We start from the raw sequence: 27,495 nt of genomic DNA on the forward strand, positions 1-27,495 counted from the left end.
TCAATCTACTTCCGCTAACAAAACGTCATAGGTAGTTGTAAGATTTTCCCAATATACCCCTTTTATAGTCCGTTTTATGTCACCTTCAATTAAACGGACTATCTTATAAAGTCTTTCAGGGGGAGCCACTCTAGTGCCAGCTGTCTCACCAGCAACAAACGTGTCAGTTGCTGTCACCTTCAGAAATGGACGCAAAGCTTCCCGCACTACAGTAATTTCCGCTGTGCTGTCTAACAGAGTCAGCGTCCACGTCAGGTTCCAAAGCTGTGTTTTCATTATCCGTGGCATATCTCGCTGTTAAAGCAGCAACCTTCTTTTTCTGAAACTGGGGTTGAGGATGTTGAAAGTCGTCTTTCTTGCCTTTACTTTCAGTCTTGTGGGGCTGCTCACGGCCTTGTTGGGCACCCCGGCCTTTGCCGCCGCCTCCTCCACCGGTTGGTGAGACAGATGTTTCCGGAAAAGAGCGAGGAGAACGTTGATCAGGATCCTGAAAATGATCAAGTGACTTAATAGTTGAGCGGTCGCGCAAATCATAAGTGCACTCAATAGACACAGGTATTGGCGAAGATGGACGGGACCCTTGTTTCTGTTGCTTATTCCCCTGTTTCTTATTTTTATTCCAATTCTGCTTAGGAAAATCGGGGCGCTCATCCATACTAGACTTCTGCTCCTGAGTTTGCTTCTGTGCTGCTCTAGGAAAATGCTTAACAACCAAACTATTGCTGCCAATGGTCCTATGAGCTGCCAAAATGATTTTCGGTAACTGTCGGGGTTTATCGGCATCAGTAACATCGCGCAGAGAATACCTGGAAGTTTGCCGCATCCCCCTTGACATTACCAAGTACGAGATCAGAAACTACCTCAAACACTCCCACGAGCCTCATTCCCAACTCAACAGCCGCCTCGGCACCGTGTTCATCTGTACACGCTTAATGACGGAGGGCAGGACAGCCATGTACGGAGTGCCGAAGCACTTAGTAGAGACTGTCGCAAAAATCTTACCTCAGGTTTCACAATCAGGAACCTCTGGTATTAAGTCTTTCTGCAAACTAATTGTCAGAATCCTGTGTTTCCCAACAGGAGTCATGTTAGGGAATACTGCTTCCAGCTGGTCAAATTTCGCAGCAAGCCAAAAAGGCACATCATCATTATCTTGGGGCCACTTGCCCATAACCGAATTAACCATGACGGCATTCATTTTCATCCTGGCTTGTCCAGCTGGTTGCACCGCAGCACCAGGTGGCCCCACCTGGATGTTTCGGGTTACGTATTACACTAGAGCCCGGTGCACCCCAACGATAGAGGCATAGGGCACGCGTAACTCATCAATAGTGACTGTAAGGTAACGCGGATGCGGTGTGTAACCGTCCAAAACCGGCCACGTGGCCACGGGAATAGACAAAGGGCCCAATCGAACCGCCGTCACAGATTGGGGAAGGGTGCCATTAAATCAAACTTGATGCTGCCAGGCTGAAATAGGAATCTCTAGCGTCCTTTATGGGGTGTAGTTAATAGGCACGGCCGTGGGAGTATAAATGTGAAACAGATCAGAATCCGCATTGACAGCAGGAAAGGTAACCCATGAGTAGAAAAGTTCAAATGGGTATGCCGCTTCAGTACTCACCACGAAGATTACCGCCATGCCATCTACAGCGACGCCATATATCTGCAAATGATTGCGGATGGCCACCCTACTATGTTGGGGGATCTCAACGTCAGCCATAAGGACACAGTAGAGAAGAAGCACTAAGAAAATGTAGAGTAACACAACAATGGGTAGTAACTCAAAGTACTAACGTTTTTAAATTATCAAGCTTGAAAAAACCTATGTAACTATATGTAGGTTATACTGTCACCACTGTCAACCGGAAAGAATAGTGAGGGTGTCGTGAACTAATTTAAGCATACTGGAGAGTCTCAGAATTAAACCACTACGTTAGGTGCCCCATGTTGCAGGTATTCTGCTCATACACAGAACTGTGCACAGAGATCCAGGACCTCAGTGTATTGTGGTGGACCAAAAAACTCACCTCAGAACCTAGATCCCTATCCGACTAGCATCAGTGTCACATTAGCTCTTCGTCCTATAGCAAAGGAACCAAATATTAGACAACCCAGAACATGCGACATAGGTTAATCTCAGGAATGATGGGAGTCAAGAACACTCTTTCCTTTGTTATTCTCATACCAGTCCACAACATGGATAAAAAAGAGACACAGTAAAGTTTAAATTGTTTATTTTAACGACGTGCTCTAAGATGCCGTATTTTTGCTAACATAAGCAGGCATATGGAGTGGTGTGGAGTGGAGTGGAGTGGTGTGGCTCACTGGTTAGAGGCGGCAGACCCGGAAAGCAGAGAACGGCCCGGGACTAGGGTTCAATTCCCGACGCGGCAGGGTCGTGGACCTGGGTCAACGGACTCGATAATTCTCGCCTCGTTGCCTACTCTAACCAGGGATCACACTCGGCAACTCTGGGCATTAAGCTTGCCTCATCTCTACAACGGCCCCCCACAGACGCCGGGGATGCCTGGTTTCACCTTGGAGATACCCAGAAGGGACCATCTCACAGGGAAAGCCAGGACGGGTTCCCCAGCGGTCTTCAGCGCCAGGACACCCCGAGATGGGGTAACAGTGCGCTTTACAAGTTTCATCATTACATTACATTACATTACATTACATTACATATGATTAAAAATAAAATGATCAGCATTGTTACAGTTCCATAAAACACAAAAGGAGAAATCATTTTCTAATGATAGTGGAAACCTGTTCAATAGTGCCTTCTATGTCACCTCCCTAAGGTCTCTTAGGCTTGAATGGGAAACCCATAACTCCAGGATCAGCAGAGGGGAATCACATCAGGATCTGCAAAAGCTCTCTCGCTCTCTGGAAACAGAATGCTTCCAAGTGTCTAAAATCATATATGCAGTGCCATAATAAAGGGGCCAGAATTTCAGTTAGCTGCAGCTGCGTGTATGTTGTGTCTAAGCGCGAGTCGATCAGCCCGATTTAGCACTCACCTGTGCAGACTAAGGTCATGGTGTAAGTCTAGGGATGTTCAAAACAAGCCATTCTTTTGTGAAGATATCCATGCACTTAAACTTACAACAGTTATATGCAGTGTCGTGTGCAAAAGCGGCAAATGGGCAAAATAGCGTTTAAACTTCTAATAAGCTTATGCTAACTTAGCAATGTGCGCAAACAAAGGCCTGCCATCACTAGACCCTCTCCCCTCCCTAATCAAAGTTCACAGTAGTGATGGAGGGGGAGATGAGGGGGCTCTGGTCTCCACATCAACCTTTTGAAGCTCTAGGCGAACTGTCTTGCACTGAAGGTATTCCTTCCTTTGTCGAAGGAAGAGTAGTTCAGGTGTTCACAGACATCACCACCCCCATGTGGTACTGCAACAAAAGGGGTGGGGTAGTGGACCCTATGTCAAGAGGTCCTTTACCTTTGGACATGGCTGGAACATCAGGGCATTTCCCTGGTGGTTCAACACCTGGCAGGTTCCCTGAACGCAAGGGTGGACAACCACTGTTGCCGTGCATGATGGATCCCTAATGGCGTCTTCACTCGTAGGTTGTTGAAGAACTCTTTCGACAGTGGGGAGAGCCTTGGTTAGATCCGTTCGCCACCGAAGAGAACGTGCAATGTCAGTAGTTCTGCACGTTGGAGTTTCCAAAATGGCACTCACTCGACTATGCTTTTCATCTCAAGTGGAGTAGCGGCCTCCTGTACGCCTTTTCGCCTGTTCCACTTCTGCCCAAAGTGCTGAAGAAGATCAAGCGTGACCGAGCCCAAGTCATTCATGTGGCTCTGGACTTGGCACAAAGGGTCTGGTACCCCGAGATCTTGAGCATTGCCATCGATCATCGATCCTCCGATAAGACTGCCTCTTCGTTCTGTCACAGCAGTAGGAGATGGTCCTCCACCCGAATCTGTGCCTCCTCCACCTTCTTGCGTGGAGATTGAGCAGCGACAGTTGACAGCTTTCGTCCTTCCTCCTGAAACCTGTAATGTCATCTTGGCGGCCAGACGTCCCTCTTCTAAAATGGTATACGCCTGTAGATGGAACTAATTTGTGGCATGGTGCACAGCAAAGGCTGTGGATTCCATTTCTGCCCCTCTTTCAGAGGTTCTCCTCTTCATTCTATCTTTGGCCCAGCAGGGCTTTATTCTGGGCACTCTTAAAGGCTACCTTCCGGCCATCTCTGCCTTTCTGCGTCTTCCTGATCAGCCATCTCTTTTCAAGTCTCCTATTGTAAATAGATTTCTTAAGGGCATTACTCATCTCTTTCCTCCCTCTCCTTTCGGTATGCCCCAGTGGGACTTGAATCTAGTTCTTACTTTCCTTATGTGTGCTCCCTTCGAGTCAATACATAATTGTCCTCTTTATCTTCTTACCTTGACCACCGCTGTCCTGCTTGCCATCACAGCTGCTTGCGAGTGAGTGAGTTTCAGGCTCTTTCCTCCAAGCCTCCTTTTTTTGCAGTTCATCTGGACAAAGTGATCCTTCACACTGGGCCCTCTTTTATGCCTAAAGTGGTTACCTCTTTCCAGATAGGTCAGACAATCACATTGCCCACCTTCTTCCACCTCTGCGCCATTCCAGAAAGGAGAGATTCCATCGTCTGGACCCAAAACATGCACACTAAAGATTTCCGGTGGACAATCAACTCTTAATGGGTTATGTAAGTGCCAAGTAAGGTCAAGCTGTGCACAAACGTGCCACCACTCGATGGGTTGCCCTATGCATCAAAATCTGCTATTCTTTGGCGAGAACGGAACCTCCAGTAGGACTGCATGCCCATTCTACCAGGGCGGCAGCAGCCTCTACTGCTTTGGGATGTGGAGTTCCGTTGCTTGACATCTGCCAGGCAGCTAAGTGGGCATCCCTGCACACATTCACAAAACATTATTGCCTGGATAGCCAAGTCCGAAAAGTCTACTTTTTTGGGCCGTTCTGTGCTCCAGGACTTTCTGGTGTGAACTCAGTTCGCAGACCCACCTCCAGGGTTGGCTTTGCTGGGGTAGCTATTGTAAGGTATGGAATCTATAATAATGGTCTCTTTTAGATGAGCAAGTTACTTAACTTCAGTAATAATTTATCTATAAGAGACAAACATTAGTCAAGGGTTCCTTACCGCCCCACCCATCCTCCCTGTACTGAGAACTGACTTCGAAGGATAGGGACTCCGAGGGCCCTTGTTTTGTTCACCAATGTTCAGTGTCTTGCATGGCTGTGTGATTCCGGCGTGGAAAGTTGTGTCAGAACTGATGTCAGCCCACAGGAGCAGCGTCTAAGTTGACACTGCAACATCATCCCGGTTACCACGACGCTGACGTGAAGTCGACCGATGCCACCTACCGACGCACAGTGGTACTGCTACAGAATAATTCTCTGGATCCTGTCTGACAACTGGTGGTAATTCTAAGGTGAGGAATCTATAACTAATGTATGTCTCTTACAGATACATCATTACCGAAGGTAATGACAGTACGTATGTTGGATCTGTGCTATAGCAAGACGATTTGCTTTACCTGCACAGGACTTGCTGGAGTATGTGCACCCCATGCTGCAGGTTTCAATTTCTGCTAGAGATTACTCGCAACAGGATGCGTTGGCGGGCTCCTCAGCGGGAGGTCAAACCCGCTGTTCCACAGCGTCCGTCCCGCCCACGAAAACCACTTTTGGCGATCGGAACCTGAGGGGCATCCGATGGTGCTGCTCTGCTGCAGCGCCGGAGCCGGTTCCAGGGTGTAACGGAGCCGAGACAACTCCCCGGGTGTGGAGACAAGATGGCGGCCACCATCCCCTCCACTTGAAACCCGGGACCGAGACGCGCCGAGATGGAGGCGCGACCCGTGGCGGCCTAGGTGAGATGGGGACCACCACACAGCGAAAGACAGCAACGGGTCAGCTCCCGACGGTAGGCTCTGGGTAGGTGCGACGCCGCCGGGGGCCCTGATTGACAGGCAGGCCCCCCGGACTCTCCACCGCGCGAGCGAGAAAAAGCGGAGACGGGAGGGAGTACTGGACCGCACACGGCCTGGCAGAGGAGGGAGCAATGCAGTGAGGTGGCTGCGCAACGCCACGCCTCTGACCTTTTCTGTGTAGCGGACCACCGGAGCGCCATCAATGTCGAAGCTGCCTGACTTCAACATGGCGCCCGGTACAGACGCAGATTGAGGCCCCCTGAGGAGTGGGAACGGGGTTGAGCAGAGAGCTACGCCAGTGACCACTGGGGCTACTCTGTGGGACCCTTGCTCTAAGTCTGCTTGGCGCCACCAGAGGTAAGGCCCGGACTCATCGTGAATCACTGGGGTGCACACGCTGACACCTCCTGGATAACAATCCATGCCGTTTCAACTCACTGCTCGCCTGCCTGACTTTAAAATGGCGGCCACCATGTAAAATCGGCGCCCCCGTCTGTTCACTTGGACTCGAGGACCCACGCCTACCTCTTACCTGGTGCTGCTCTAGAGCGGATAATAAATTGCTGCTCTCTCTTAATACTGGTGCGGGTTCGCCGAAGCACCGCAATCGTCTTTACCACCATCTATGCGACCCCTGTGTAACGCCAACTGGCCACAAAATGGCACCCATTCCGCTTCACCACGGATAACCTATGCATGTCCCATACACCACAACATCCCGCACGCAAAGAACCACTCCAGCCTGCACAATGGGGAAATCAAAAATCATGCAGAACCTGACTGTACCTGAGACGGCACTGGAGAATCAGCCGAGTACCCGCACATTGGCTAAGCTGGCAACTATAGCCCACCTGATCCATGGGAACTTTTCACTGGACTACCCTCCCCCAACCCCCTCCTCGCTCTACTCCTCTCCGCTTTCCTGATACTGACCTCTGCCTTCATCTGTCCTGGCCCTAATCCCCACCATGTTTATCTCCTCGCTCTACTCCTGCCCACTTTCCTGATAACAACCTCTGCCCTCACCTGTCCTGGCCCTTAGCCCCCACCCTGTTTACCTGAGAATTTTCCCTTGCCATCTGGGATCTATCTATTCTGTCTGAAGTCCATTGGAGCTACCTGGTTTAGCTATAGGGGAGACAGGTCTGGGATCCCCTCCTTGGACGTCACCTACCCAGTCTGTCTTTAGCCAGACTTAATTTCGTCTCTCCTGTTGCCCCTTCACGCACACTCCCCCTATTTTTGTCAGTCCTTCTCTCCACTCTCACTGGACTGAGACTGAACTATTTTGTCGATTGCCTGATGGAGCTACCTTGTTTAGCTATAGTGGAGATGGGCCGTGGAATCCCTCTTTGGTCGTCACCTACCCAGCCGGCCCTTAGACAGACTTCATTTCGCCTCTCCTTGTTGTTTCTTCCCCTATCCCCCTGTCTCTACTTCCATGCCCCCTCCCCTCTATCCTCCATCTATTTTGCCCTCCACGTTTCTTTAAATATTTTTTCCCACTGAGACCGAGCTATTTGGTCAATGCCCGGTGGAGCTACCTGATAGCTATAGAGGAGATGGGTTTTGGGACTTCCCCTCGACTGTCACCTACCCAGCCGGACCTTGGACAGACTTTCCTTTAGTCTCTCTACCGCTTCTCCCTCCCACCCCTTTACCCTTACCCCTTCCCCTCTACACCTCAATTATCTCGTCTCCTATGCTCTTGTTATTGTCAGTCTAGCAACTGATGTCAATTGGAACTGATTTAATCTTGTAATTTATTTTTTGTGGAGCCTCATGTAAAGCACTCTGATACCTCCGGGTCTAGCTAGCGCTACATAAATCTCGTGAATAAATAAATAAATTATTAATAAATAAATAACTTGTTTATGGCAGTCTACCAGAAGTAATAATGGCACTGTCTTTCTGAGGTCATTAAAGGTATGGTAGAAATATCCCGGAACAGACAGCCTTTACTGTATAAAATGTATTTAGAAAAGCGTTTAGAAGTACCAAAACAGTTAAAAAGTCAAAAACTACACCATAAAAATCCCACTACAATTTATAAAAAGAGTGAATATTTGAATGAACAAAATGATACCAAAATGACAAATGGTCAATCAGGGAAACAAGAACACCATTTTTTAAACGTTTTATATAAAAATAATGTCAAAAAGCTCAAAGAATCAACCCCAGGCAACTGGTTGTGCTAAACAGGGAGAATGATAAGGTTTAAGGCCCACCGTATTGGAGTGGTGGTTGTATATAGAGACCAAGTTTATTCCGGTTCGAAGTTTTATCTTCCTATTTAGTCCTTGTAATGGAAATCAAATGTCGTCAGTGGGGCCGGGCAACAGGTAGGGCACCCTTTGAATACACACTGAAGCTCTATGTCCACCAGGTGGGAGCAATACCCATTTCCGCATAGGCAAGTCATTAAATGGCAGGTGGCACTTAACTCTGGCAGAAAGGCACATTTGGATCAAGCATGAAAATTTCCACTGTCTAAAAGTGTGTTTTTTTTCCAAAATAATAATCTAAACTCCGACTTGAGCATTATGATTAATTTTACAATTACCATGAAAATGAGTCCTGAATCATTTTTAGCTATTCCCAACCTGCGGTTAAGCATTATAATGTGCTATAATTAGGCTTTCCTGTTTTCAGTTTCCATTATTTAGTAAATTCTGGTGGGGTTTTTTTCAGTATTTTTCAATACCTCATAAAACAGTGGTTATCAGTGGTTACACATTTTTCTGCCCACGCTGGCGTGATGACATCAGTTCCCTTTTTTCCGCGTTGTTGACGCTAACGGTTATCGGGAATCTCTGTAGCCAACTGGTACTTTGTTGCCTTTTTGTTGCCATTTTCTGCTTCTTTGTATCCTGTCTCTTCGACGATGTCATCTAAGAAGACCAGATTCAAGCCCTGCAGGGAGTGCGGTAAAATGATGTCTATTACCGACCCACATAATGACTGCATCTGGTGTTTGAGTTCCGACCATGATGTGGATGGTTGTTCTTCATGTCGGAGGATGAACCCGAAGGCCCTAAGGGAAAGAGAGGCCAAGCTCCTGGTTGCGAAACTGAAGGCTGGGGAAGAGAAATTATCGAGGTCTCTTTCTCGAAGGGCGAGGCCGAGGTCGAGGACGAAGTTGAGGTCTGGATCTGGATCTCGGGAGGGGTTGTCTTCGAGGTCGGCTTCGGATCATGCTTTGAAGTCGAAGAAGAAGCATAAGAAGAGGAGACATGAGTCCCGACGTCGTTCCGGTAAGGAGTCGGGCTCGAGGTCGAGGTCAATGAAGAAGGTACGTTCTAAGGTGGTTACTCTGGATGTCTCTGAGCCTGAAGGTGAGGTCTCTCCTTCGGAGTCGCATGGGTGGTCTCCGACTCCGGCCCCGAATCCGACTCCGGCTCCCAATCCGTCTCCGGCCCGAGAATAGGAAGAGGCCCAGAAGGATGTGGATTCCGCGCCTGTCGAGGAGCTGAGTCCGATCCCTCCTCAGGACCGGCCTGAGGGTTTTCAGCCGCCCTTTCCTGCCCCAGGCCAGGACCCTTCGGCGTTCCTGAACGCTATGTATGGCGTCTTCTCAAGGGCGTGGTACCCCTCTGGTGCACCAGAGGGTCCCATGGGTCCTTTGGCTTTCATGTTGGGAGTTCCTCACTCCTATCCTTTAGGTCCGTTTATGCCTTATATGCCGGCTCCGACGCCGCCTTGGCAGTTTCCGGCTCCGCCTAAGTCGTCGACGCCGATTCTGGCGTCGCCCGCTCCAGATCGTCCTCGAGGGCATTCCACTATGCCATCGGATTCGATACCGGCGTCGATCCCAAATCCGTCGGAGCCGCAGGTGGATCCGGCTGCGAGGCGTCTGAAGGAGAGGTCCAGAAGGGAGGCTCAGTGCCTTTTGGAAGAGCAAAGGTACTTGGATTCACATTCTGATATGGAGGAAGGTAAATTGGAGGAGAGCTGTTTTGAGGAGTTGGCTGATGCAGGAAGCCTGGATTTCTCTCCGGAGTGGGAGTTGCCCTCAGGCTCTGGTGCACCTTCTAAGGATGTCCAACCTTACCATTTGGTTATGAGGAAGGCTGCCGAACTTCTTCAATTAACTTTGCCAACGGTAGAGTTTAAATCCAATATCCTCACTGAGGTTTTATATTCTCCGAATTCCGTGGTTGAACCTTTGCTTCCATTTAATGATGCATTGACGGAGCCCATTATGGAGGTGTGGAAGAAGCCATTGCCAGCTCCTGCGGTTTCTAAGAGTGTGGCGAGAAGGTACAGGGTTGCACCTGAAGACCCTGCTTTTCTGTCTTCTCATCCTTCACCTGAGAGCCTGGTCGTTCAAGCAGCCTGTTCTAAGAAGAATGTTAGTGCCTTTCCCCAGGTTCCTTGTGAAAAGGAAGCAAAGAAACAGGATCAGGTTGCTAAAAAGTCCTTTTCATCGGCAAGCATGGCGTTGAAGTCGACTAATGCCACTTGTCTGATGGGGAGGTATGTGCATGCCCTTATGGATTTTTTTGCGTGTCCTGGTTCCTAAGGTTCCTGATGCCAGCAGGAAGGATTTTGAGGAAGTGATCTCTGATACTCAGGCAGCGGCTCGCCAGGTTATACAAAGTGGTCTGGAAACTGCGGACTCTGTGGCGCGTATCATGGGCACTGCTGTTGCCACTAGAAGGGCAGCTTGGCTGAAATCCTCAGACCTTTCGGCTGATGTTCAGGCGACCTTGCTGTATCTTCCTTTTGATGGTTCTGGCCTCTTTGGGAAGAAAGCTGATGCAGCCCTGGAGAGATTTAAGGACAGCAGAGCGACTGCTAAGTCTTTAGGACTCCAGATCAGGGGCTCTTCGACCAACAGGAGGTTCAGGGGCTTTAGTCGCTCTTCCTTTCGGAATTACCAACAAGGTCAGCAGCAGCAGCAACAGCAGCAGCAGCAACAAAATTCCATGTTCAGGTCGTACAGGGGAAATCATAGAGCGCGTCCTCGTGGACGTCAGGCCTCTTCCTCCTCCACTTCTTCTAACCCCCTGCCTCAGAAAAGCAGCCCTAGATCCGCTATTCAGGATCATGTGGGTCCGGTTGGGGGTCGGCTTACCCATTTTCTACAGGATTGGGAATCGGTTACATCAGATCTTTGGGTTCTCAATCTTGTAGAAAATGGGTATGCCCTTCCCTTTCGGGAATTCCCTCCAAATTACCCTCCTTGCTAAGGCTTTTGCACCGAGGAACATCTGTCACTTCTGCAGGAGGAGGTGCTAACTCTATTACGAAAGGGTGCGATAGAGGTGGTCCCAGAGCAGGAAAGGGGTCAGGGATGCTACTCCCGGTATTTCCTGATTCCCAAGAAGGATGGCAGACTTCATCCAATCCTGGATCTCAGGATCTTGAATCTGTATCTGAAACAGGAGAAAATCAAGATGCTCACCCTTGCTCAGGTTCTTCAAGTGCTGCTAGAAGAAGACTGGATGGTTGTCCCTCGACTTGCAGGATGCGTATTTCCACAACCCAATCCTGAAGTCGCACAGGAAGTATCTCCGTTTTACGGTGGGATCGCAACACTACCAGTGTGCGGTCCTTTTGTTTGGTCTTACTACTGCGCCTCGAGTCTTCACCAAGGTGATGGCGGTGGTGGCAGCACATCTCAGAAGGTCGGGGATTCTGGTTTTCCCCTATCTGGACGACTGGCTGGTCAAAGCAGAGTCGTCAGAGAAGGTGCTCCTTCATCTGCAAGAGACAACTCAGTTGTTGTACAGATTAGGTTTTTCAATAAATGTACCCAAGTCTCACCTGGTGCCCTCCCAGCGCAACTTGTTCATAGGTGCTGTACTGGACACAACCGTTTGTCGTGCATTCCCTCCTCCTCAAAGGATTCGCGACATTCATGAAATTATTCCTTTGTTTTGCAATGGAGCGGTCGTTCCAGTCCTGAAGGTCCTTCGCCTGCTCGGTCTGATGGCTTCATGCATTCTGTTGGTCAACCATGCACGCTGGCACATGAGGACACTCCAGTGGTGCCTCCGCAGGCAGTGCTATCAGCACAACGGGGATCTCAGGGTGTCGGTGAGGATCTCCAGAGAAGCTGCTGCGGATCTGTCTTGGTGGGGCATGGAAGGCAACCTGTCTCAAGGGAAGCCTTTTCAGCTGCCTCCTCCGGTGGCCACAGTAATTTCGGATGCATCCACTCTAGGGTGGGGTGCTCATCTGGGGGATCTGGAGGTCAAGGGTCTTTGGTCTCCAGAGGAAAGGTTGCTTCACATCAACCTTCTAGAATTGCGGGCGATACGTTTGGCGCTCAAGGCCTTCCTCCCTTCCCTTCACGGTCGGTCGATCCAGGTCCTGACGGACAACACGACCGCGATGTGGTACATCAACAAGCAGGGAGGAGTGGGTCGCAGTGTCTCTGCAGAGAGGCTTTGCGACTCTGGTCCAGATTTGTCTGATGGCAAAGCATCTGGCCGGAGTTCTGAACGTGCGAGCAGACAGTCTCAGTCGGCAGTTCTCTGCCGACCACGAGTGGAGGCTTCACCCGGAGGTGGTTTGTCACGTCTTTCGGACGTGGGGGACTCCTCAGGTGGACCTGTTCGCTACTCATGAGAATGCTCACTGCCCGTCCTTCTGCAGTCTCCAGTATACGTTGCAAGGAGCCTTGGGGGACGCGTTTCAGTTGAGTTGGGAAAGATGGCTCCTTTACGCGTTTCCTCCCATACCTTTGATTCCTCGGGTTCTGAGGAAGATTTGCGAAGACTGGGCCCAAGTCATATTGGTCGCCCCGGACTGGCCAAGAAGGGTGTGGTATGCAGATCTTCTCCACCTCTCCTCTCACCCGCCGCTCCGTCTCCCTCTCAGGGCAGACCTCCTCTCTCAGATGGAGGGGCAGGTTCTACACCCCCACCTCCAGACATTGCACCTTCATGCCTGGAGATTGAACGGGGCAACCTGAATTCCTTTTCTCTCCTGCCTGACGTGGTGGATGTCATCTTGTCAGCCAGGCGTGACTCCACTAAGTCCTTCTATTCATATAGATGGTCAAAATTTGCCACTTGGTGTGGTGGGAATTCTATTGACCCTTTGAGAGCCCATTTGTCTGATGTTCTCCAGTTTGCTTTTTCTCTGGCGCGGCAAGGGCTTGCTGTTGCCACAGTTAAGGGCTACCTTTCTGCGCTGTCGGCTTTTCTCTTTTTGCCTGACCAGCAGCCTTCTCTTTTTAAGTCTCCTGTAGTTTTAAGGTTTTTAAAGCCCCAAAGGCGAGACCAATTGGCTATGCCAATGCTTGTATTGTTTATTTCCTGGCTCCACTTTCCCTGCTCTCCCACCCCCCTCCCAATCAGTCACGGGGCTCCAGTGTGCCTCACATAGCAGAGCCCGGCAGATGGAGAGGGAGGGTTGTGCTACAGCCTGCCTCAGAGCAGAAGGCGCTGCTGTCTGTGCCTGTCCTGCTCCTCGAAGCTGCTCCACCTAATCTAACTTTATGGACCCTGGGAATATATAATAAATGCTGCTTAGCAGATCTAAGTACATTAAGAAGACTGGCTCTGGTTTTCACAGAGCTAATTTTGCTTTCCTTTTCGTCTCTCTCCACTCGCTCTTTCACCCCCACCTCTCTGCTGTTCCTCCCCTTCACTTCCAATCATTCATGAGGCTCTCTCAGGCAGTTCCACATGATTAATTCCCAAAGCTTGTTAATCATTTCTCGCTCGTTTGTAGGCAATCTGAATTTGTGTTGAAACAGGAAGGTTTTTCTGTTTCGCTTTTCAAGTACAAATGAAAAAGCATTGTAAAAATGCATTCCATGTACCAACATGAAATGCATTTTTACAAAGCATTTTCATTTGTACTTTAAAAGCTTAACAGCAATCTGGCAGAGCGTAAACAGCCCTTTAACAGGTAGCATGAAAGGCTCATAACAAGGGGAGCCTGTGCCATTCCCCTGACCAGCTGAATCAGCGCCATTAAACCCGCCGAGCAAGCAGCCCTCCCAGACTCTGAGACAGAGCAGCTCTTGAGACTTTGGGGCAGGTTTACAAGGACAGGAGCATTCCTGCATATCAGCAGGGATGCACCAGGTAAGATGCATCATGCAAGTTTACCCTTGCGCCACCACAGATGCGCCGCATTTACAAAGCGACGCATATTGGCGCAAGGATAAACAGATGCGGGACGCATCTGATGGTGTAAGGGCAGCACATTGCTGGAGTCGTGTCACAGGCGCGACGCAACTCCAGCAATGCTCAGGGGCTACCCATACCTAACATTCTGCATCACGCCTTACGCCTTCTTCAAGCAGGCGCAGGGTTTTGACGCAGCGACGTCGGAAAAGTGACTCAGTGAAATCTTGTAGATCTCACTGCGTCACTTGTTCAGAGGGAACGCCCACCCTGCATTCATTAAACCTGGTGCAGGGTTAATGAGGCACAGGGCTTTACAACGTGATGCATCTTCCTAGATGCGTCACATTGTAAATAAGGCGCAACATGGCGCATGGTTTACTCCGCCGCTGCATCACAGAAGTGACGCAACAGCAACATAAATGTGTCGCAAGGGGCTTGTAAATCTGCCCCTCCGTTTGTTGGTACAAAGGCGTCTAGCCCTTTGGTTGCCACTTCAACCCATTAATTCTTAAAGACTAAAAATTATTGTGAGCCACCTCCAGCTGGCAATTATAGGACACCAAGAAATTTAATTCCACGCTTTTCTCAGTAAGGAATTCACATGCAACCCGGGACGCTACAGCGTTAAATCTCGCCCAATCTAGGCTGTTCAAAACTCTTTTTTCAATTCCGAGACACATCTCGCAAGCCCAAATTCGTCTGGAGTACGGTTTCACTAACCAGCTCCCAGCAAGACAAGGAGCACTCGTTAAATATTATTGGCGCATGAGGGAGGCAGAAGAGGAATCCCTGGCCCACCTTTGCTGGTTAGAAGTTGAAAAACAGGCCGGGCAGCCAGACTCAATATACAAGATCTTGAGGCAAGCGCTGGAGGCATTAAAACTAGATGAATCTTGGCGTCTGCCCATGACATATTCTGCCTTCAAACTGCTAACCAAGAAAGCAGTCAAACAATCATCACTATTCATGGACAAAGCAGCAGTGGCTGGCAAAAGCCATGCCTGGATCGTCTTGCCGTCATATACCCACCTAAAACCACAGGATTATTTGAAAGAATGCTTTAGGGACCACTATAAAAGGAAACTAAGCCTTCTAAGGTTGGGCTGCTTCTCGTCCAAAGACCTCACTCCCAAATGGCAACGGCAATGGGCAACTCCCGATTGCCGCCTATGCGGCAACGGTGCAGAGTCTTTACTGCACCTCATATGTATATGCCCGGCACTCCAAAATCTAAGAAAATCGCTCCTTTGATCTCCCTTAAGAGAAGCCCAGGTGAGAACTTGCAGGGCGGCGGTGATAAGATGCCTAAGCGGTTCTTGGATAGAACTATCATGCAAAACCTTAAAATTTTTGAACCTTGCCGCCATAGAGCTGGAAAAAAAGGGCACCATCTGAAGAGGTTCCTGGACAATAGGTCAGGCTTTGGCAGACCACAGACTCTTCCTCCCTTCTTTCCAATGGTTGCTTTTACGCAGCACGAGTTAATGATAACGAGCCTCTTGTTTGAACAACCATTATTCTTTTATACTTTTTTTTCTCTTCTTAGACCTTTTTTTTTTTTTCTGCTACTTTTTCAGAGCATGTTATTAATTTTCAACTCGACTCAAAATTTATTCTGTGTTGTTTTTATGATGTAAATATCTCTTGCATGGTGGTAAGTCCACCCTTTTATGATTTGTTTTTTTTTTTTTTTTTTTTTTTTAATTTTTCAAACCTTTATTGTGCATGAACAGCAGAACAAATACGGGCCTACAACCCTCGGGCCGGCCACGAAACATCATCAGCACAGGTGCATGCAATACAATCCCCCCAGCAGCTATAATAGGACTAGCGAGCAATGAACTTTGCATCAGAATGAGTCACATCATCGGGGGAGAGGAAAAATGAAGGTTAATTTTTAAGTTTTTAAAGCGTTTTCACCAAAAAGAGACAGTGAAGAAAAATAATAAGAAGATTCGAGTCCGCACAATATCTTCACGCTACGGGCAGGCGACGTTATATACTGAAAACATCGACGAAGGTTAGCAACAGGTATATCTTGGCGGTGCAAAACAGCAGCAACAATTTCCTAACATTCATGCACCCCAAACATCATCGCTCCAACCCTACCAACCCCAACCCAGTCCCGGAAACGAATCAGAAACCAAAGTACAGAAAATGGAAAGAAAGGCCCATAGAACCAAGCGCACAGCAAATTACCCCACCCACCCTGCAACATTGTGGAGGCTACGGCCTGCCCCCCCCCCCCACAGAGTGCCTGTCGCCCCAGAAACCCGAAATATAGACAAGAAAGAATAAGAAGGAAAGAAAAAGAAAAGAACATGAACACCTTCAATATAGGGAGCGAGAGAGAGAAAATCAATCTACATTCCCAAAAAGAAAAGAGCGGGGAGGAGCCCACTAGTTACTAAACACCCGAACATATTCTCAAAGACAACGAATCAGGAGGAGAATCAATTCTAAATAATCCCGGTCCCCCCAGCCACAAATGCAGCCTCCACCCTAGACTCAAAGTACAGCATTAAGCATCAGTGCAGATACAAGAGTGGACTGACAATTCGCAGCATGTGACTTAAACAGGTGGAAAAAACAGTCCCAAACCCGGTTCGACCAGCCAAGAAGCCGATAGAAAAGAAAAGCAGCCTAGCCCTGGCCCGATCTTGGATACATCCCCAAGTACGCTCCCCGAGAGAAGCCCGCCCCCTCTAAAGCAAAGAAACAATATGGCCACTTAAAGAAGGAGAATGGCTTAGGAGCACAAAATGGCCGTCGGAAGTCACCGTGTAATCCACTGTCCGTCATAGGAAGTTCCTCCGGGACACACAGAGAGTACGTGCTCCTCAATAACAAAGGGGAAAGCCACGAAAAAGGAGCCTTCGAGGGGGCAATTGATGTTACGTGCAGGTCTCTAGTCACTCGGGATAAAGGAAACCACAATGTAGCAAACTCCAGTGGAAGGGGAAACAATGTATCCCAGGCAGGTCTGTCAGATGATCGGTCGCGGGCGCCGGTAGAGTTTGGAACAGGCATGTCTTCCCTGCAGGCAGGAGGAGGCACCGTATCACCATGGGGCTCCGGCAGAGGCAGGTTAGAGCTTTGCTGGGTACACATAGTGTGTCCCTGTCTCAGAACAGCCGCCATGTCGTCCAATTTGGCACTCAGCACTTGGTAGCCATGGTGCACATCCGCTCGGAAGTCTCGCAGGGTATACAGGATAGTTGCACAGGAAGGTGGCGACTGCAGCCCCTTCATCTCAGCACCCCGGGACGGCGCTTGTGAGCCAGACCCCAACACAAGCGAGGGAACACAATGCCCGGGCAGGGGTTGGCGCTCTCCCCCGCGCCACGAATCTCCAACTGAAGCCATAACAGCGAGAATCTGAAGTAGACGCCGGGACTAGTGTGGCACGAGCGGGCGCCCAGACAAAGCTCAGTACCACCGGATTTAATGCCAGTCGATCACCCGTCACTGAGAGCCGTCTAACTTCAGGCCACCATAGCGAGGCAGGGAATCAGGCAGCCGATGCCGAGCAGGCATGTCCGGGTTACCCCCGTCACACAATTATGATTTGTTTTAAATCAAATAAAGAATTATTATTACTGAATTCACATGCAGACACTCGGAGCAGATATTTTATGCAGCACTCAAGATGAGTAAATGTTATATCACCAGCAGACCGTTTCTGCAGATGTGACCCTGACAGGTTCACTTTTGCTATTTTTCTATTGTTTTATGTGTTATACTTGTTGCGTGCAGCTGCAACGAAACACAGCTTTGACTAAAGAACACCAGTCAGCCTAACAATACTAGTGTCCTGTTTTGAGATCTCAGAAACAGCAGGTAATTGGGTAGGAAAGGAAAGGGGCATTCTATAAACTCAGAGCTCTTCCCAGTTTAGTTTGAGGGGGAAGTGGAGGAAGAGGAAGATTTACTTCATAACTTGTTGTAAGCTCTTCATTACCCACACCTGTTGATTCAAAGCGATATTAATTGCTGGTGTAATTACCCTCTTTTTTATGATAGTATATAATGCCTGGATTAGAACTATTGTTACTTCCCCAGCAGCTAACGCTCAACTACCTAAGCCATGCGGAAAACCATGACACAATAAATAAAATCTGTCCTATACCAAGTGTGCTGTATCTGGACTGGATTAGTCAATGAAAAATTCACTTTGCCAGGAACACAAAAACACATGAAGGACTGGATGAACTATTCACACCTTAAATGGAAGAGTTTGAGAAATTAAATACCATCAAACTTACTCATTTTAATTTTATACGTTTCTTTTTATTTAATTTTGAACCAATATGAACATTGCATTTAGACAGCAACATTTTATTCTTTACTCTGTATTACAATTTATATACTCAATGAACACATGTGCAAAAATAAAAATGCAAGAGTGTTTGCCTTGTCCTTCTCCGCCTCTCTCGCCCTTCTTCCCAACACTCCATCCTTCTCCTAATTATCGCTCTCATGGCTGCCTCCTCGTCACACTGTGCATCGAAGTACTTGCTCTTCTCCTGGCCGCATAATTAAACTAATGTTGACATTTCGTTAGTTTGTGTCAAGTAACCCTGGGCGAAGCACTACGCTACGCTCGCGGACTTTGCGAAGTTTGCGCAGCTTCGCACTACGCGAACTGCACGTAGCACAGTGCGAACACGCGTAGTGCAGCGTAGCGTAGTGCAACGCTAATTTTTTGCTTGTTCGCGGTCCTGAATGTCATGTTCGCGACCGCGAGCAAGCAAAATGACATCCTGGCGAGATTCTCAACGCGGGGAGGTAAGGTTTCTCATTTTGAGTGGTTGCGCATGCTCGCGACCGCTCTCAATGAGAAACTACCAGTTTGCGTTGAGAAAGCTGCAGCTCGAGTAATAATCTACTAGAGCAGCAGAAAACTACAGCTCACACTGTGCAAGATGCTGTTTTCAATGATTGCGCAGTGCCGGATGCTTGTCCGCACTGTGCAATCATTGAAAACGCATCTTGCACAGTGCGAACATGCTACTATGCAGCTCGCGTAGTGCTACGTAAAGTTCGCGTAGTGCGAAGTGCACTTCGCGTAGCTTCGCATAGCGCTACTTCACGAACTACGCCCACCCTTAGTGTCAAGTGTTCTTTTTACAAAGGTAGATGCACAGAGCTTAACCATGAAAATGCTTGCCATGTAAAGTATGTAACAAGACAATGTAAAATGTAGCAAACTCTCTTCAAAAGTCAAAGAAGTGTATTTCTTTAACATGCAGAAACGTTTTTTCCTAAACCACATCTACTTTCCACTGTGTCCTTTATATGTGTCCCGTACATGTGATCCCTTCCTCTGTTCTCTACTCACCACATAAATTGACACCAAAGCACATATTCCGTCTCAAGAACACAATCACACAACACACCACATACATCCAATCCACACCACACAATTCCACATCATGCACAAAATTCAACAGCACACCACACAATTAAACTCCACTACATACCACACCACAACACAAAATTCCATTCCACAAAATTCCACTCCATAACACACAATCCTATTCCATATAATTTCGATACACTAAATAAAACATTTATTATCCACATTACTCCACTGCACACCATGCCACATAATTCCACTACCCAAATTAAATTCACACCACACAATTCCACGCCTCACAATTCCACAACTAACAATTCCAATCCAACCCACATAATTCCACTACACACCGCATACATACACTCCATAACACATAGGTAAAGGACATTGTCATTTACAACACAAATAGCTCTCACTCAAGCAAATGCAAGACCTATTGCATTTCTAATGCTCTTTCAAAAATATTCTGATAAATCTGTTGTCTGCTGATGTAGACCAATGTTACAAGTAGCCTGACAAGCACTTGATGTTTTCTGTTGCTCACCAATATTCTAGACCAGGGGCCAGATATTCTAACACTTGACACAACGCAAAAAGACAACTTTCTGCGTTTCAACAAATCGAGAGGGCAGGAATGCACTATATTTACGAAGATATGGTGCATTCCTGCACTCTCTCTGCGCTGCCACCTTGAGTGCTTCCTAGTGCCAGCACATGCACTGTTGCATCAAGGTGCAAGGGTGCTTATGTCACAGGTTGCATTTTTTTGAGTAGGAAGGGACACCTTTCTGCACATAAACAATCCTCAGAGGTATGTTCCTCTTTCTACATATACTTCAGAATGCAGAATAAGTAGATAGAAGAAATAATAAAGATAAACAAGCATTTTCTCCTCATTATGCCTCTGTTGGGATGGTGTAGCATTTTGATGCATTCCCAAGTTTATTATACTAAGTAAATCTGGGAATTACCAAAATATTATGGGTGGATGGAAGTTAATGCACACACTCCCCACATGAAACCCCTCCTCAATGCAGAGTGATGCAAGTCTTGTGGTACTCTGAATTTTCTAACCCACGCAGGATGTCTTTGCCTCGCCTAGTACATATCACTTAGGCCCTTTTGTTGACTTGCGTTGCCTTGAATGATGCAATGGCAACGCAAGGGCGGACTAAATCTGGGTCCCGGTGTCCATGACATTTCAGGAGAGACAGCTGCTTTCTGATCAGGTAAAAATCATCCTGAGCTTCTACATGCCAGTCAAATATACTTCTCTCCACGCCTCTTTCTTCAATATAGCCCCACCAGAGAACATAGCCATCTCTTCACTTTTCTACTTCCTCCCTCCAGTACACCACCCCTCTACAGGGAAGTGCCCCCAAAGCACTCACTTCTGCTGGCCACGCCACCAGCACTAGTAGGGCAGCTAACCATGCATGATGGTTGACCAACACCACAAGAGGAATTAGCATGTCAGTCTTTGCACCATTCAGACAAATTGAACTTTCCTGAACTAAAAGTTAACGTGATCAAAGCCCTCAATAATGCTAAGTGAGCTGTTCTCAAAGAGTATGTGTATCAACATCACTTTTTCATACACCTGGAGTTTTAGCCAATGTTGCCCTGGTACTTACATCGATAGAAATAGGATGAAACTGAAAAGTAGGGGCGGGCGGAATTTGCGTAGTCGCGCTACGCAAACCTCTGCGAAACGGTAAAAAATGTCCGCGAGCATGCAAAAATTAAGCGAACACGCGGAATTGCTTGTTCCGCCCATTCGCAATGCTTTTTCCTGTTCACAAATGCTGTTTGCGAGCTCGGGGAGAAATATCTTGCGAACACGCATTTTGAAAGCACGAACAAGCAAAAATTCCACGAAGCCGCGGATCGTGGAATTTTTGGCAATTCCCCAAATTCTGCCAGCGGAACGGAATTTACCGCCCAGGCCTACTGAAAAGCACAGGAGATGGGGCAGTCCTCTGAGGAAAATTGCATTACTTTTTGCAAGAGTGTGAAAATAGGACTCTAGATATTTGACGTTATGAAAGCCCCTACTGTCCCTCATACCCATGAATTTCAGCACGATTTTTATACCACCTAAAGTAGGAATCAGTGAGGAAATAGAAAAGAGGAATGTGTGCGAGAGAGATGGCAAGAGAGAGTGAATGAGAGAGAGAAAGACAAAGGACTGGATCTCACTCTCAGGAATGGAATAATCTCAGATGAGGGCTAGCTCAACACTATCTCGATTCTGGAGGAAAAGGAGCATACTGAACCTGCTGCAGAGGAGACAAAGTACAACTGGTATGTAGAGAATATGGCTATGGTGTCTTTGAACAGTATATCAGTATTTTGATACACTTACCGTTTTCACCGACAGATGTTATTGTATGGAGCATTAAGCAGACACTAAGGACCTCAAAAGGGCACAGCAAACTCAAAGGTCAGAATCTAGCTGGCAAGTGAGAGAGGAAATAGGCAATCACAGCACCAAGGAGGGCCTATTTGGGAAGAAAATAATGAAAGGGAGAGGTGGATAATGTGTGAAAATGTGTATGAAAGTAGAGAGCTAAAGTAACTAAGGAAGCATTGCTATGAAAATGCTATATATCATGAATGGCCTTACATACAAGTGAACCCTAATGCACTGAAGTATAAGTGTACCCAAAACCAGAAAGTGAATTTATTGAACACCATGGGCCCGATTCAAAAGTAATCTGAGACAAAATCCTAAGTTTACGACTTTCAGTAGTCACAAAAGGCATTTAGTAGTAGTAAAGTTCGGATTCTTAACTTTACTACTATTAAACTGTGAAAAATCCAAACTTTACGACTTTGGGTATTCACAAAAGGCATTTAGTAGTAGTAAAGTTAGGATTCCTAACGTTACTACTACTAAATGCCTTTTGTGAATACTGAAAGTCAAAAAGTTAGGATTTCGTCTCTTTTGTTTTGCCTTCCCCTGCTTGAGCTTGGCTTAGCAGCAGGAGGGCAGAAACTTGTCTCTGGTCGGCAGCAGCCCTGGCTTGCTGTCCGGTTCTGGAAGACTGGTACCAGGAGCACAGAGGGCCTCCCGGAGGAGCTTTACAGTGCATGGAATCATGCCTCTCACAACCTTTACATTGTGGGGGTATGATTCCAACATGTTTGATACCAAACATGACAGGGTTCATTACAGGCAGTTTAGAGATGGTCATCTCCTAATGATGCTTGGTCACTCTCTATGTTATAATGGCTGATTCACGTACAACCCGGGAAAATGGACTCCGAAGGTTGAAGGAGTGCCTGCTCATGCCGGGGCACCCTCACACTCAGGACCGAGCACCCTGCCTCCAGGATTGAAAGGCCTGCCTTAGGGGTGACTTACAGGTTGTAGTTGTAGTGACCTCAAATATAGGGAAACCCATATCTGTCGGAAGTGGTGCTAGCACGAGATTACACAGGCTGCAACGGCGGGCTTCAAGTCTCAATTTTAGTGGTCTCTCATGGGTGGCATAAACATGCTTCAGACCATGGGAGACCGCTGGTGTACCTATACCCTTGGTCCTTTGGTACCATATATCAGGGATTTACAAGAGTACTCTGGTTGCCAATCTGGAGTGTACTTAGGTACTCACCATGTCCAATTTAGTGAAGAAGCACAGAGACTGGGGTCCTGATTAGCAGGAGCCCAGTCAAACCACTAAGAAAAACATAATGACACCAGCAAATAGTGGGGGTGACTATGCTAGCAGATCCTACTTTCATACAGTAACGTATTGTTTGTTGCTTTACATCCATTGAATCCTAGGCCATGAGAGTTTATTGTATGGGGCTCAGACAGTCTTTCTGGCCAAGGGCAAAGATTTGTGTTGCATTTCAGAAAATGTTTTCAGAAGGATATGTTTTGTTTGTAATATGCAGTATTACTTTTAAACGTTTTATTTACTCTCCACAGATTCCCCCAAGATAATTGACCGTCGTTCAAAAACAAGTAAGTAGACTGCTGTGTTTAAATAATGGTTTAGGTCCCATACAGTAAGATATGTACACTCTTGATTTGTGGAAATTATTTATATTCTTATTTTCCAGGTGTATTCTAAAGAAAGGGGTTTGTGGAAATGCGTTAAGTCATACATGAGACTATAGGGGTACAGTACAGAATAAAGCAATACTGGGAGGAAAATATTTATTCTAATATTCTACAGTGCATGCTATTGAAAACTGTTGTACCATGTCCTCTTTTGTTTTCAGGAGTTCCAACTCTAAAGTACACTGCACTGTTGAAAGTTTAAATTGATGAGACATGTTCTGTATGGTGCCATTGGGTTCTCTCTGCTATTAATATAGTGCAGAAACTCTCTGCGGAGCTGCGAGATACTGGAATGTAACTTTTCCTCAAAATGGCTTTTCCAGTTAACCAAAGAAACAGAAAAACAATGCCTGACAACATTCACTGTTTCAATTGAACTAATTCCCTGCTTACACAGTACATTTTTCTAAAACACCACTTAAAGAAGAGTTTACAAAATAAAGCATAAATGGTGCCCCAGTCCTTGGATTTTTCTCTCTGCATCACACGTTTGTTTTGCACTCCATGAAGTTCAATTTTAAGCCTGTAAGGTGTTAGCCGTTGTCCTACTCTGCTCAGCTTGGTGTAGCATTTATCCTGGAGAATTTTGTGTTTTTTCTGGTTTCCTTCATTTTTTGGTAGTTTTCGTGCTTATTACAGCTGGATCTTCAAATACTACTTTTCATGCTTCAGCTTCGAAAGGTTCAAAAGGAGTACAGACTCTCAGTTCCCATTTAATTTCTGGTCATAATCCTTGTAAATGACTCCTCTAAGTTCTGGTGATGTTTTCTATGACTGCACCAATTGTCTGTACATGGGTTTGCACGTGTAGAGCCTCTGGTAGCTGCGCTGATGTAACCTTTTGACTCAATCATCCACAGGACTGTAGGGACATCGTGCATACCCGCATCTCCTCAATCAGAGCAGCATAGCTGTCACTCACTCATTTTTAACACTCAGGACCGCTATGCCGACATGGCAATTCCTGGTAGAGAAACAGCTCAATGTCCGACACAGAGTGAGAAAACGCCTTTTGACTCAGTACATTTGCTACTTTGTGAGTTTGTTCTAGTAGAACAAAATAGTTTGCCAAGTGGGTGCATCAAACATTGCAGCCGCTCAGTCACAGATCAATGCCTTAGTGAAGCCATTGCAGCAGCGTCTCCATAGTAGGTTACAGTGATATCACATGCATGGCGGGAAATTCTGAATTTAGTAGGCGATCCTCTCCTAGGGGAGCAGAACCAATGTTCTCCTCTGAAAGTGGTTCATTGGCTGCCGGAATGGAACTCAATGACCTGTATGTCACCGCAGTAATTTGTGACAATCTCCATTTGATTTGTATGCTTTGAATGCAAACCCTGTGTGTAGATTTGCACAGAGCATTATCACCTGGGAATGTTTCCTGGCCCTGAGCAGGTGTGTGTCTAGTTACACCTAGTGCCCAGTGGGACTACTTATTGGTTTACTGTGGACGAAAGACGTTTATTGTGGTTGGGACTGAGATTAGTGTCAAAATGAAGGAAGGCTAATGTAAAAGTTTTTCTGATGGATACTTCCAGCTGCAGATTTCCTGTCTCAGATTTACACCCAGGCACCAAACTGGATCTGTAAGATTTTGTAGGTGTTTTCATGGAGCCCCATGCTGGCAATGTATTACCCCGAAAGTGATTGAAGTAGAGCCAGATATAAGTACCACCCATTTATTCTGATGTCAATTTCTTTCTTTATCCACTTATGACACAGCTATTAGCAAAGACATCATTATCTTTTTGGCTCAGATTCAGATCCTGTGACAGATCAGAGAACACTCCAGGATATTGTTGATGATGATGATGATGATCTGCACTACCCTCATTTCACCGATGATGGCATATACATTAATATGTAAAGTGCCAGTGGGTTTGACACCTCCACTGAGGCACAGCTCAACTAGTTACATGGGTCACCATTGATGGAACGTGCCTAGTTTGTGGTGCTGGTTTAAATGATATCTAAGGTACTAGAATTACAGCTGTCTTTCTACAGCCAAAGCTGGCAACATCTTGCCTCCATTTAAAGGTGCCCTCACAGATACTCTGATTTCTAGATTGAAACTGTTAGCAAGCAGGTGCCCAGAGATCATAAACCAGCACCTAGAGATGCTGATTTTTCTCACAAAGCACCCTACTTTAGAGACCCTTATTGTCCAGGCATCGAGCAATAAGGTGACCCTAATTCATTTCCTAGCTATCCTTTGACCAGGAAACCCAAAAGTATTGATGCCTTTGGCAGAAGTGTTTTCCTCTGTGTACTTGGAACTGCAGTACTTAAACACAGTCTGACTATTGAGCTAATATTCACATGACCTTTGGGACATGGCCATCATGATTTTGCCAATAGTCCCACATGACCAAAGGGCTTCTCTGTTCAGACCATACATGATGGCTAGGACACTGCCAAGTATGTAATCTGTGCCGGTATGGATCCTGCTGAATGCATTGGCACAATGCTTGGGCACCAGTGTTGGTCTTGAAAGACATGCCTGGATGCGGACCATTGATTCTGTGGCAAAATACAGCCATGATAATTGACATGCTCCTTGCTGAGTCCTGCCTGTCTGGAGAGAAGGTGGACTCTGCTTTCAAACGCTTTATGGGCAGCAAAGCTTAGGCCCTTTCTTTGTGACTATTGACCTGTGGCAAACAATTCCTGTACCAGTTCTGGAAATGTAGGGGCTGTTGCAGAGGACTGGTGTATAGGTAGAGGCAGCATTTCACTGCAAATGATTCAGCTAAGTCCTTCTTGGATTGCAGACGCAAAACTGACTGACAACGCATGGGACAGTAAGGGCACCAGTATTCCAACTCCTCTTCCCCTGCTGAAACAGCCAAGCACATTTAGTTTACCTTCCGCAGCCCATGCCCACCCAGTGGGGTGGCAGGATTGAGCACTAAGCCAGACAACCCTCATGGTGAATTTAGTGGCCTTTGATAACCATGGAAAGCTCTCAAAATGGTAGCTGTGGAGAGCAGCCTTCAGGCTTAGTCCAGAGTGTTAAGCAGCTTGTTTTGCCACATTTAAGCGACTGAGTAGATTAGATGAAAAAGAAACACAGTGTTTTACAAAAGTAAATCAATTGCCTGTGGACTCCTCCCCTTATGAATATCCCCATCTCCAGCATTCCGCGGAAATTGGATTCAAGCCCTGTAAGGAACGCAGAGGTCATATGTCGATCACTGACCCGCATGATGACTGTCTTTGGTGTCTTTCATCAGATCATAACGTCAAAGGTTGTTCTTCCCACAGGAAAATGAACCCAAAAGCATTGAAGCAAAGAGAAGCCAAACTTTATATGTCTAAAGTAAGAAAAGAGAAAAGTGGTCGAAAGCGGTTGAAGTCGAGGTCATCGACTTTGCATGGCTCGAAGAGAAGACAAGAGGAAGAAGAGGCATGGTTCTCGACGCTGTTCGTCGAAGCCTCGAGCTTCAAAGTTGCCTTCTCTGACTCCTCGGCGTCGTGTTCAGGACTTTGACTCACCTTCACCATCTGAGTCTCCGCAAGTGACTCCAGACCCTTCTCCTTATATGGGTACTCCCGCACATTCTCCGGCGTCGGGAGACTCTCCAGCTCCAGATGGTACATTGAATCCGGTTGATGATGAGACTCCTGCTGCTCCTGTGGCTTCACCTGTGACCTCAGTGGTTCCGACTCCAGAGGTTCCTCATACGGAGGTTAAACCAGCGCAGTATCCTTTGTTCCCGACTCCGGGTTCAGACCCATCACAGTTTTTGAACTCGATGTATGGCATATTTGCCAGAACCTCATACCCCTCATGTACACCTTCGGGTACCATGGGCCCATTGGTGTTTAATTTGGGTGTGCCTCAACATTATCCTCCAACCCCCTTCATGCCATATATGCCAATGGAGACGTCATGGCAGATTCTGGCGCCGAGGATGTCAACGCCATATAGGCAGTCCCCAGCTCCATCTCGCGTCCCTTGTTCACGGATTCATTCGACGCAGGTTTCTTTTATGGATCCACCTTCAACGCCGCTGCCGGAGCCGTTGATG

The 27,495-nt window shown here is 47.2% G+C and overlaps 1 protein-coding gene across 1 annotated transcript in view; it reads left to right on the forward strand.

The window, feature by feature from the left end:
• The window catches only part of LOC147724906 (uncharacterized), a 1,184,129-nt gene that overhangs the window by 54,518 nt on the left and 1,102,116 nt on the right, over positions 1-27,495 (forward strand). The window contains exon 5 of the mRNA XM_086918126.1: positions 23,327-23,362. Coding sequence (XP_086774252.1) covers positions 23,327-23,362 — 36 coding nt within the window. The remainder of the gene's footprint in view (positions 1-23,326; positions 23,363-27,495) is intronic.

The sequence above is a fragment of the Lissotriton vulgaris genome, chromosome 4_1 (assembly GCF_964263255.1).
Source record: "Lissotriton vulgaris chromosome 4_1, aLisVul1.2, whole genome shotgun sequence".
Lineage (NCBI taxonomy): Eukaryota > Metazoa > Chordata > Amphibia > Caudata > Salamandridae > Lissotriton > Lissotriton vulgaris.